Source organism: Melozone crissalis, unplaced genomic scaffold, assembly GCF_028551555.1.
Source record: "Melozone crissalis strain CALT ecotype California unplaced genomic scaffold, PUWL_Pcris_2 ptg000027l_1, whole genome shotgun sequence".
NCBI classification, from domain to species: domain Eukaryota; kingdom Metazoa; phylum Chordata; class Aves; order Passeriformes; family Passerellidae; genus Melozone; species Melozone crissalis.
The window spans coordinates 87,406,033-87,418,850 of NW_026535805.1; the positions used below are offsets into that span (position 1 = coordinate 87,406,033).

At 36.7% G+C, this 12,818-nt stretch overlaps 1 protein-coding gene across 1 annotated transcript in view; it reads right to left on the reverse strand.

Annotated features, from left to right (window-relative positions):
* Positions 1-692: 692 nt before the first annotated feature.
* The window catches only part of ASCC3 (activating signal cointegrator 1 complex subunit 3), a 251,047-nt gene continuing 238,921 nt past the window's right edge, over positions 693-12,818 (reverse strand). The window contains exons 38-42 of the mRNA XM_054279359.1: positions 10,147-10,298; positions 9,487-9,637; positions 3,457-3,663; positions 1,490-1,665; positions 693-1,396 (exon numbers count right to left, since the gene is read on the reverse strand). Of these exons, the coding sequence (XP_054135334.1) occupies positions 1,261-1,396; positions 1,490-1,665; positions 3,457-3,663; positions 9,487-9,637; positions 10,147-10,298 (822 nt within the window). The 3' untranslated portion in view covers positions 693-1,260. The remainder of the gene's footprint in view (positions 1,397-1,489; positions 1,666-3,456; positions 3,664-9,486; positions 9,638-10,146; positions 10,299-12,818) is intronic.

Genomic DNA, 12,818 nt, shown 5'->3' on the forward strand with positions numbered 1-12,818 from the left:
AGTGCCATTTTTTCCTGGAAAGCTTCTAGTAACAACTCTGCTGTATCCTTTCATCTGGTGAAATACAACGGAAATGACAGCAAAATGATCCCTTGGAGAGGTAATGCTTATCAGCTCAGTGCAAAGCTGAGCAAGTGCAAATATTAATATTCAGTTTAAGGTCTAGTCTATCTGAATGAAGATGCACTGATGTTTCTTTAAGTATGTTGGCTCCAAGTACTTGCTCAGCATCTTGAATCTTCTTGAGGACTGGCCTCAGAATGTGAGCACAAGATAGATGCTGCTGCCTTCTGCCTTCAGATTTATGCCTTGCAGGTACTGTCACAGAGCTGGCCATCTCTTAAAATTTCTTTTGCTTAGCGGAACCATTCATTGCTCATCATGCCTCCTGTCGCAACCCCCCTTACTGGAGCCTCATGCCCCCTTATTTACAGAAGTTAGTCACCCACTTTAGCACTGAGCCCTAGAACAGGACACCCAATTTTATATTCCTTAGTCCTACAAAATTCAAGAAAAAACGGTAAGGAAATTGCAAGTATGTAATATATGTGCATATGTATGTACGTAAAGAGTAAACTTTAATAATTATCTACATAAATTGCATCATTGCTATACTGGAAATATTTTTTATGATTTAGCTTGCCCTTATAACTACATTTACTGCTCATATAATTAATATAAATTTGTGACATTTTTCTTTAGAGTATCATTTTCAAAATGTACTATGCATGAAAAGGATTTTTTAACTACATCTTCCCATATTTTACACCTACAAATACAGTGCAAAACATTCTGGGAATATTTTTATTAAACATGAAATATAACACATCCATCAATATTTTCAGCAGCTGTTAGATCAAATTTTGTATTTTCCCCTATAAATTAAAAAAGTTGACTATTTAAATGCTATTAATAGACAGGCTATATAACACTTTTCAAAATGAAGATGATAGCCCTGAATTTGCACAAATTACAGTACTGTTCAGTCTTTTATTTTGATGTTTTAAAATTCAACTAACAATCTGACTTCTGAGAGAAGCAAGATAAAACAAGAAAAGACAAATCTTCATAAAGGAGTAAGGCCACTGTGGCTAACTCGGTGTCATCAGAGTTAATACAGCAGTCACTTTCGGTGTCCCCGTTGTCTTGAGGTTTGAGGTTGGTTCCAGTAAGGCAGATGCATTTTTGGATGTCCCAGAATGACCAGATGTCTTAGTTGCAGGACCAGTTCTTTTGGCTGAGTGGACTGTGCAGAGAGCCTTACTTCAGGGCCAGGTGGCTCCTGGCCTCAGTCCCCTCCGTGGTGCCTTGTGCTGGTACAATGTTCAGGTAAATGTCGTACTGTTGGTCCATGCCAAGGTAGCTGTCGCTCATGAGATACAGGGTGTAGATACACCTGAAAAGTAAAAGCATCATTGTTAGTTTGGGAATTGGGTCTTGAATTGCTTGGAAAACATAATAACTAGGAGAATTTGAGAGTTTGTCATACTTTCCAGGAGTTTCTGGAGTATAAAAAGCAACGGAAACAGTATTTCGATTTCTGACATATCCTGTTCTTTTCAGGGCGATGAGTTCTTTTTTATCAACTTCTCCCAATATCAAAAACCATCCTTCATCCTTAACTTTGGGGAATCGAGGAGCCATTGCTTTACTGTCCTGCTTTCCCTGTTGAGGAGAAGAAAAAGTTTAGGAAAACTAGAAATCACCTTTCCAAAATGACAGTTTTCCTTGAATGAGAAACACCTCACAACCATATTGCTGTCAATTGTTAGGTAAGGCTATAATTTAGCCAGACTAAAATAGTGTTACTTCTTTCCAGAAGAAGGGTTAAAAAGTAAAATAAAAAATCGCAATTCACAGAGAAAAATCCAGAATAGAAGATATTATTCTATTTATTTTGTAAACTACTAAAACTTCAATGGAAATACTATTCCCTTTCTGTAATTTTATCTAATATATTCCAAACACAGAAACATGAATTGTAAATCTAGCATCTTTAAATAAAGCTAATACATTTTATTCAAGATTAACATAAAGACAAAAACAACACTTAGCATTTATTTGAGTTTGGTATAGAAAAAGGAAAGATTATTTTAGTGATTCTTTAAGACAGTGACTTTACTGCTGGAAGCTGAAGACAGAATGAGGCACACTCAATCAACATTCATTTCGTGTTTTTAGAGGGAAAGGTTTTACTGAAGATTTATATGGAAGCAGAAACACCACCACACCAATGAAGCTTTAGGAACAGTTTGATCCAGCTGTTTTTTACAAAAGAGGGATCAAATTCTAGGACAGGTTTATAAAAAAGTGATCACTGCATGAAATGATTCTGCTCCTTTCACTTCCATGGCCTCTGCTTAGGAAAAGTCTCTGCCCGTAACTGGCACAGCAAAAAGAATGATGTATGGATAATTTTGGCCCTTTGTTCTTCCTAAAATAAGACAGTTTCCCCTTGTAACTACAGTGAATCTGCTGTAGTAATGAAAAAAAGTCTTTTGAGAAACAAGACTACTTTTCAAATATAATTCTTAACTAATGTAAGATAACTTCAGGATTTTCAACAGCACACATGTATCTCCACTATTATTAAAATGGAATTGTCTTAAGAGTCTCAGAACTAACACCTAAAACTGTTCTTTACTTTTATCTTTGTCTCTTTGCATCTTACCAAAATGCTGGTAATTATAATTCTTAATTATTTGAAATGTTAGAGAAATTAATTTCCAAAATTATAACCATGGCGGTCCATACGTCATTCATGGCAAGCAAATGAGAGAGAAAGGTCTGGATAAATGAGTGACAGCTCCAGTGTCAGCAGCGCCTGACATGAAGGTAGGTCCAGCTCTCTTCAGATCTGACACACAGGTACAGCCAGGTATTGCTGCTGGGGCAGAGCAGCTGGAAAACAGTGCAGCTCCTGGAGTTTCTGACTTGGCACAGCAAGATTTACTGAGGGCCCAGCGAGCTGACCAGCCCAGAGGGCAATGAGATGTGCTTTAAATGGGCAAAGGGCTGGGACTCAAATGTACTGGGAAAGAATTGTACATGGAATTTGTTCTAGGAGCTGTTCAAAAAAGCATCGAATGTAAAATATAAGGCAAATATTCTCAGTAAAGGCCTGAGGACATGTTACAAATAGAAACATATTCATAGGTGTGAGTCTGTATGCAGTTCGGAAGCACCTGTGAACATAACTGGAAAACTTATAAATTAGTTTGATTTTTTTTCATTGGCTTGGTCTAGGATTTTACCTTAAAAGCCTACTTACTATCCCTTTGCAACCTGAAAAAAACCATTTTCTTCAGTATGAATACAGAAAAGGCTTAGAAAGTGCTTATAACTTACATAATACTTAAACCATAAAGAAACTTATTATAGTGCATAAAGCATCATTGACAATGTAAATGAATTATTGGACACTTGTGCAGGGAAGGAAATGATAAATAAGTGTACCTGGTAGCCCATCTGGGTTCTGTGCAGGTTTATTTGGAGCACATACTCTTGATCAGCATGCAGTTTGATCCATCTCTTGTCATCTCGTGTGTCTGTTGTCCAAGAAGGAACAGGTACCTCATTCTGAGACTGAACTGCATCATCCCAACTGCCCTTAATGCTCATACTGACGTTCAGAATTGGCAAACGGCACAAAAAATTCCAAGCCTGTAGAAAAAACAGATCCCTATGGATTATGAGATAATCTATACAATCATTGCCACTCTAATAATAACAATTCAATGTGCAGTTTACATATTTATTCTATAATAACTATTTTATTGTGTATTAGAATATACATAATTGTACAACTCTCAATCATAAGCATAAAATACTTTTCATTAACCTCTTATGCTACTTTCTTCCTAGCAAATAAAACAAATGTGAAACTCCTCAAGCACGTTACACATGCCTTGCTAAGATTACTGATGTCTGAACACAGAAAAAATTCCTTACTGCTCCCGATTAAAGTATTTTTTCCTCATAAGCCACTTAAAAACTAGTATAATTAAGTTTTAAATTAAACTTCCTTAGCATAATCCATAAAGAACAAGTCACTGCAGTGCTAATTAGCAATAGGCAAACCTCAGAGAGTTCAGAGGATCAGTTCAGATAATTAACCAAAAGTTCAACTGCATATCCAAAGTTATCCCTATTTTTTTTGAGGTTTTCTTGCATCAGTCCTCATGAACTCTCCTTCTTAGAGACTTCCTGAGGAATTTTAAGTCTCTGCAGTCTCCCTTGAACTGCAACAGGTCCTCAACTTTCTCATCCTTGTGCAGAGAACTGTTGTTAGAGGATACAATCTGTGTAGCTCAACATGACACTCTTAATCTTAAAAAGGCATCCTGAATATGCAGCCCTATGTTTCTCTCATTTTGGTCTCTATCAGACAAGGAAAAGTAGCTCTGAGAAGCTGTGACAAAAATGGAAAGGAGCAATGTAGGCTTTCATTTAGTAAAAAAGAAAATCAGCACGTTCATGCAATGAAATTTGTTAGGAAAAAGAAATGGTATTGGCTGTGGAATGGAGGCAGTGATTTGTGGCCTTTCTATGACTGACAAAGATAGATGAGGATGGCGCTGGAAGAAAAAAAACTAAAGACCAAGAATCATCCTCTGCCCTGCCATCTTTCCCCTCCATCCCCAGAAAAGAACAGGAATCAGCATATATGAAAAGCTAGAGGGTGGGAAGGAGAAGAAGGAAATAAGAATATTGGTCTTGGAAAAGAGCCATCAGATGCCAAAATGGGAACTTGTGGGAACAAAGAGGGTAAGCATAGTTACATGGGCAATAGCATGGAGCAGAAATGTTTTATCTGGAAAGAGACTAAAGCGTATTTTATTTTTCAAGTATGGGTTTGACCATGCAGTGTTGCAACAAAATGTATTTTCATTTAGATTGTGTCTGATGTGTCTGATTGTCTCGATGTGTCTGATTACTTTTTCTGTGCTGGAAGGCCTAGAGGCCTAATGAAAGCTCAGTTTTCTTTTTGCAGACATCATTGCCACGAGTCATACTGACAATAATAGCACATGGAGTCATACTGACAATAATAGTGTATGCCAGTGCATGATTAGGGATACAGCAGCCAGGGAAAGCAGACCTAAGGTTGTGCTGCCCTAGGAAAGGTGGTGCTGTCTCTCTCTCTCACTGTGCCTGTCTCCATCCCTGGCATGTTGGCATTGCCATGCTGGGATTGTGCAGCTAGATGGATCAGCTTGCTGATCATTTTGGTGACAGCATGAACTTAGATCAGCTTAAAGCTGATTGTGGCAACATATTCTCTAATCCTGCAACTCTGAATAAGCATGAGCCTTCAGTGCCACTGAAAGAAGTGGTCCAGCCTCCTCCCCTGCTGGCACAAGCATTCATGCAGTCACTTGGCTACGGGCCACTTTGACTGTCAGTGAGAGGGCTGATAGGATTCCTCCTCCTCCCCTTGTCCCCAGATGCTCATTCCCACCTCCTTGCCCGAGGCAGACACAGCGTTTGTGCAGCTGTGGGTGAGCTGGGTCAGGGGAGGTGACAGCGGCACGGGGAGGGCAGCACTGCCCATTTCGGCTGCAGCACAGGCTGATTTGGATTAAAATGGCTGCATTACCACAGCCTGGCTGAACTAAATGAGAAAACTGCCTTCAGCTACAAACTAATCTCTCTCTCTCTCTCTCTCTCTCTCCTCTTCTGTGTACTGCATGAACAGCTGTGTCTGTTCAGTGCAGAAGGTGGGGAGGGCCAGCTGTGAGTGCTCAGGAACTGCAGTGTAAAAGCAGGGGACACAGATGAATTGCACCAATGTTCTTAGTGGTGTCTTAGCTGCGAAATGACAAGAAAATTGTAACAGAAACTGAAGAGGTAGGACTTTAAGGAATTATTACATCTCTCTTTTTCCCAACTCTGAAAGAAAATGGGGAAAAAAGGACAGCACTTTGAAGAAGGTGAAAAAAATACTGCTGACATTCTTAACTAAGTAATTGTTGCTAGGATTTTGATACATATAATAACAAGACCACTAAACCTGCTTCCAGCAGATCAAAGAGAATGATAACTTGAGTAGGAACATCTCTGGAAAATGATTTTATGTTCAATGTAAAGGTTTTGAAGAAGAAACTTAGGGTAGGAACTCTATAGACCCATTGTGTCTCTCTGTGTGTAAGCAGGGTATTTCTGCTGAGATCAGGACAGGCACCCTGATAGTAACCTACCTGGCAATCACCTCTTTGGTTGTACTTCAGATATCATTTGTATCAAAAGTACATAAAAGCTTGAAAGCTTTTATGCATCTCAAAGGACAAGACCTGTTACAAATATGTTAGAATAAAGTTTAATTTCAGCAGAGATCATAATGTAATAACTCCTTTAGTGGCGTTACCTGTTAGCTTCACCATAGTCTGGTGAAGATTATGATTTGGGCTGGTTTATACCATACAATCCCAACACAATCTATTTGTCAAAGGCTGTCATGTCATCATGCAGTTTTCATAACACAAACAAACTAAAGTAACTCAGTAACTTTTTAATGAGGTAAGAAAGCAGATTTAATGTCATCCTATGAGGGCTAGTGACAGTTGTATTTGATGATCTTAAGGGTCTTTACCAACCCAAAGGATTCTATGATTCCTTGATTTATCATGTCTTGTGTATTTGAAAATTATAGGCAAAATTAGTTCTGCTTGATCATTGATAGAATATGCACAGCAGGCTGCCTTTTTATCATGCATGCAATGTGGGAGAAATGAAGAAATGCTTTTCTCACTAAGGAAAAAAGTCAAGTAGTAGCAGGTGAAAATGAAAAAAAGATTACAGGAACACAGATACTTCCAGAGTAAAAGTAGATTATACTAAAGTAGAGATAATATTTATTTATTTTCAATTTTGAAGTTTCTTTTTTCTCTTTCAAAATATCAATATCAACTCAATATTTTAAAAGATGCTTAATGCCTAAGTGACTTAGAAACTGAAAGAGATTTGTTAAAGAAATATGATTCACAATGAATCACTGAAACATAGAGCTTTCACCAAAGAGTGGGGTTAGTCTAACTAGTTTGAATTTCGGTTGTCAGCTTTTAAAGCTCCCCTGACTTTCAGTGAGGTTTGGAATTATAATATTAAATTCTGTAAAATTAAACTCAGGCTCCCATGTGGCTTAGGTATTTTTTGACAATTTTGATGGGTTTTTTTGCTGTATAGGAAGACACAAGCACATATCACCTCCTTTTAAATCTATCAACATATCCAATAAATACATGCCCATACATACTATAAATATACATTTATCTACCAATCCCATAGATTCAAATTATAATCAATTGAAAAATTCTTCACAAACCTTTGGGAACATCATTAGTATTTTTGCCAATAATCTGTCTCCCCAGGACCTAGCCTAATATTCCAAACCCATGAGCAGCTTCAAGAGCTGCTATTTAAAAATTAATTACCAATCTGCTTAAAAGGCATTTTCTTCTTTCCAAATGTAAAACTTATTCCTTTTCCCATCTGCCTGAAATTTATGCAAAGCTTAAGCTGTTTTTACCAGTGTCTTGCTAGTAATTTTTAGCTTTAAGGTATGGGTTCAATATACTTTGAGTGAGAAGTAAAAGGTTTTTCAGGAAAAGAATAGTTTTGGCAATTTAGTGTCATATTTACCACTTTATTTGGCTCTGTTCATGTTTGGTGCCAGAAGGCTAAGCTTAAACTCTCTAGTCTGATATTCTTTCTTTATAGAAAACATAGAATATAGATGATGAAGAATTTTTCTCTTGGTTGGCCCCTCTCTACATGAGCACTGAAAGACTTTACATGTGAAGACACTCAACAGGCAGTCTCAATATGAATTTTAATTCTCTGCAAGGTATTACAATAGTTTTAAACTTTTTTTTAAAAAAAAAAATACTGCAAGGAATATAACATATTGGTATAAAACTTTCACATTTGTAATGCCCTGCACAACACAGTCATGGCTTCGCTGTACCCAATACAGCCATTCCCAGCTCATGGAACTGAAAGTTTCTCCTCACATGATGGGAAGACATTATGTTTTTCCCTCTTATATGCATCTGTATTTACAAACATAGATATATAGAGGCACAGAGTCACTCACAGTGTGAACGTACACACCACATACACGCAAGCTATTTCTGAAGAAACTGCTAAGACATTTCAATACCAGCCAAACATATTTATCTGAGGATTAATCTTCATCTATTGAATCAGACGAGAACACTGCCATGCATACAATTATTTAATTAGCAGCCAAATCCTCTGCCAGTCAGCAGCCGTTCCAGGCATACTGATGGGGCAGTAGATGCAAATCTCACAGTAGTACTGCTTTTTCTCATTACTACTGCAATTAGCACTTAAATTGATGCTTTAAACATACTAATTTCTGGAATAATTCAGGATTTGTATGTTACCTGGGATCGCCTCACTGCAGAGACGACACCAGATTGCTACGCAAATTGAAGCACTTTTGAGCCAAATAACCATCATCATATCAGACAGAGCCAATTTGCATTTGCTTTTAAAGATAACAGAATGGCAATTTATGCAAATAAATTAAGTAAGTTTACTTCTGAGTTCTCCCTGAACTAATTATAACAATGTTCTAATTTTTTATCACATCTGAAAGTTGGACTGAAATCAATGTGTATTATGTTAGAAATCTGTTGTTAAAGGAAGCCTTTTTTTGATGTCAATACATTTTCTTAATTCAAAATTTTGATGTTAATTTGGTTACAAATGCAGATGTCTGTTACAGACATTTAAGTACTTTTCTTCTTGTTTGCATATCAGTAAAAGGTTTAACTGAAGCTGAACAGTCAAACTGTCCTTTTAAACATTCAAATAAAAAACATTTAAAGTATTGTTTTTGAAGTTTTCATCTTTCCTACATTTATTTGAAATCAATAGGCTTAGAATGTGATGAATGCTATGGAATATAGCTATCCTTTGCTGCAAATGCCTTGAAAACAAGACTGCTGCTAAAGCTCAACATTTTGGAACAGTATTTTTTTCCCTCCCCTGTGAAGTATGAAATTTTCATCTTCTTTTTCTGTTTCAAACATAAAATGAGTGCTAGATATTTTACTAATAATATTCTCAGAAAAATGGTGTTTGACAGACCACTTCAGAAGCCAGCTATGATGACATTTGCAATGCATGTATTCCTAGTGCAGAGCTATGAAAAGGTGGATAACACTCAGCAGATTGAATGACCTACAGAAGCATCTTTAGAGCAGAGAGATGTGGTAATATCATCCATAAACTAGAGTCTGTTACTGCTTAGCAGGGAATAAGTGAGAATAATATTAAGAAAACAGGCAGAGAAGAACTTCTGTAAAGCCAGCAGTACCCTGAAATTAGAGCAATGAATGTGTTGCACTTTTATACAGAACATCACATGGTATTTACTGAAGGAGAGAGAATATTTCTTTGCCCAACTACTCTTCCTTTCCAATCACAATGATAATGGTCACAGTGAGAAAGTGTTACCTGTGAAATGTGTGCTGCTGGCAACTCACTGTCCACAATGGAAGCAAAAACATTCTCTTTTCCTTCGCAGGCAGCCATTAGTTCGGGAAGACACTCAATAGGTCCTTGGTAACCTCCATGCACACTCTTCCTTTGGCCTTGGCTCCATTTCCTGATACAGACAGCAAAACATATGCCCAGGGAGGGAAAGCAAACATTTGTACTCAGTTGTTTTGGTGGTAAAACTCAATACTGTGTTCTGTTTTTAAAGGGTGGTCATTTATTTTTGGTTAGCATTAATTACTGCATCATCTAAGCATCTATAGAGCTTTGCATTATCTATGATGTTAAGATGGATACTAATGTAGTTTTATAATGGATTAAAATAAAGAGATAATTAACATACAGAGTTAGATTTGTTAGGACTTGGAACCCTTCCAGTGGTCTCTTGTTAATTTGTCTGGAATCACGGTTCTCAAAATAATCTGTGGGGGTTAATTAATCAATGAATATTGAAAACAGAAACAGAAAATCCATTTGTGAAAGCATCACTGTGAAAGACAGAGCTCTGCTTCTGATTTGTTAACGAAGATTCTCGGGCACAACAATGCCATTCAAACCATCAGCAGCAGAAAGTGGAAATAAATTGGAAACCTGCTAATGCTTAAAAGAATTACATACCGAAAAAGATAAAGATGCTGGAGCTCTACATTTGGCAAAGTAAGCAGGGATGAGTCATGTATCCATCTACCCTGAACCACCATCTGCACCAGGTTGGTTATGTTCAGAGCAGTCACCAGCCAGCCATGATGTGCTGCTACATCCAGCATTGCCTAAGCAAAGGAGACACATAATAAAAAAACCCCCCGCAAATATAATTGCATACCTGGTTCATACAATGTGATTAATGTTTAACATACAGTGATTTCTAGGCCTTAACGTAAGAATTTACTTCAACCACTATTGATGGCAGTTAGGCACTTTTGGAATTAACCTTGGAAAAAGATGAATTAATTCCTCTATCATTGTCATCAGTTCTTACTCTCAAAAAGGTAATTTACACAATGGTTTTGGGGGTGAGAACTGAAGGTAGACTCTTTTCCTTACAAATAACTGCTCTTTGGCACAACTCAGCTCAGAATGAAGGGAAAAAAAATCTCAACATTTACTGTAAAAGAAAAGGTTACAATTAATTGCAGTATTTATTTATTTTTTGACATGAGAGCTTTCTCAGAATTACATAACTATTCAAAAATCCTTGAACTATTTAAGAACAATACCGATATATTTACATTTGTTCAAAAATTAATACTAATGTCATTTACCAGTAGCAATTATTATTTCCATTTCAACTAAGTACTTAAAAACCCCCCTGGAATTGGACTAGATAAAAGCACTAAAATTTAGCTTAATAGCATATTAGAGGTTTTGTTCAACACAGACACATAAGTTGAAATCTTGAAGAAAGCTTAAAAAATAGCTTATATTTTACCTATGGTGTGTAAAACAATTTGAAACAAAATGGATTTCACCCTTTGCACTGTGAACAGTTGACTGTCTTGAGAATGAAGGATATTTGGCTGTCTCTTTGGCATCTCGATCCTGATCCTGAAAAGCTTCCCCAAATTACACAGAAAACACAAGCAAACAAAAACCCTCTGTGCAGCTATACATCAAATTTCAAAGTGTTAAAAATCATCCTGCCTTCCATGCCTCATGAGTTTCTGCTCCATTTCTATTTCCTGTGTTTTGGCAGTACAAATAAGAGGTACACTGTTTACTAACAGTGTACCTCTTATTTGTATAAAGATCTAAAGCTAATTCAGTATGGATTTTGCACTGCAAATGGCCCTATGGACATGAAAAAATGGTTCCGCTTGCTTTTTCCTTGACTGGACTTATACTCTGTTTGGTTAGTCTGAAAGTGAATTTAAGAGTTCTTCCAAGGGAAAAAGGATGAAACATGAATTTTTGGTTTCAGCTTTTTAAAATAGTAAATGCAGCTATTTGGATATGTAATAACATACTTTCCACTCTGTCTATAGTACATTGAATGAATTATGATTTATGAAAGCATTTCAGCAGGTGAAAAAATAATGCTACAATGTATTAGTTGTCTTGCTTATTTTGTTGTTCAATAACATCATGATCACAATAAAGTGTGGGTCCTCATATTAAAACACTCTAATTCACATTGGAGTAGAAAGTCATATATTTAACAGTAGTTCGCTATGGAGGGAATTTAATATTTGATTGAAATACCAGAAAATAGATTTTTTAAGAAAGCAAGGAACACTGATATATTGAATCTGGTATACTGAACAGTTTCAACACCTTTTTAAATATCATCTTGGTGTTAGGAGGGTTGCAGTTTGATTTTATGACTAGGCTTCACATGTTTCCAAGGGTTTTTCTTGTAAACACAAATGATAGTGTTTGATACTTACTTAGGCAGCAGATACCTGCACCATTTTAACTTATTTTCCATCCACTACTGTAATGAGGAGAAGCTGTCTGTGTAAGTCTTTACATTTAATCAAATGTTTTACAGACAAACAAAAGGCAGCATTTACTTAAGGCAAACTAAACAGTGAAATCTTCTTTAAACAAAGGAGTTGTTTACACACGCAGAGCTATTTCAATTAAATTACACTGATTCTGGAGAAATACTGACGTTAAAGACACAAGTTAGTTTCACTCCTGGCCGAGTCACACAGTTTATTTTAGCAGTTTACAATGCAATTTCAACAGGTTTTTTTTCCCAGATCGGGGTGATAAGATCAGTGACACTTAGAAAAATATTTGAAGTGTTACCCTGAATTGCCCAAATGTTGTCTCATTTCTCATGAATTGTGGATAAAGGGCCTTTCAGCTAATAAAGATCTAGATTTAATATTTAATTTTTTGGAGGAAGAGTCATAGCATCCTGAAAGTCTCTAACATTCCTAATGACCCTAAAACTAGTACCTCACAGCACAATCTTGCTGGTTTCCATTCTCTGTTTCCACTTGGCTTGCCAAAGTGATTTCCATGTAGGATTGTTTTCACCAAATAGAAAATAAAATTATGTTAGAAATCACATTTGAAAGGAGAAGCTTTGTGGCCTGCAGATTTATATGTTGGTTCACATGACATTTACTTGCATAAGGAGGGAATTGTTCTCAGCATCAGACTGGAGTCAGTCTTTGAAACCTACAAGGTGAGTTGCTCTTTACCCGATTTCACATTTTAAAGCATATTGAAGACTATCCTTACAGTACAGTCTGTGTTTCTGAGCAGTCTGTGTTGCTGAGACAGTCTGGTATCTGCCTCCTGTTCTCCACTACCTGATTCTTGTTCTTTTCTGCTATTCT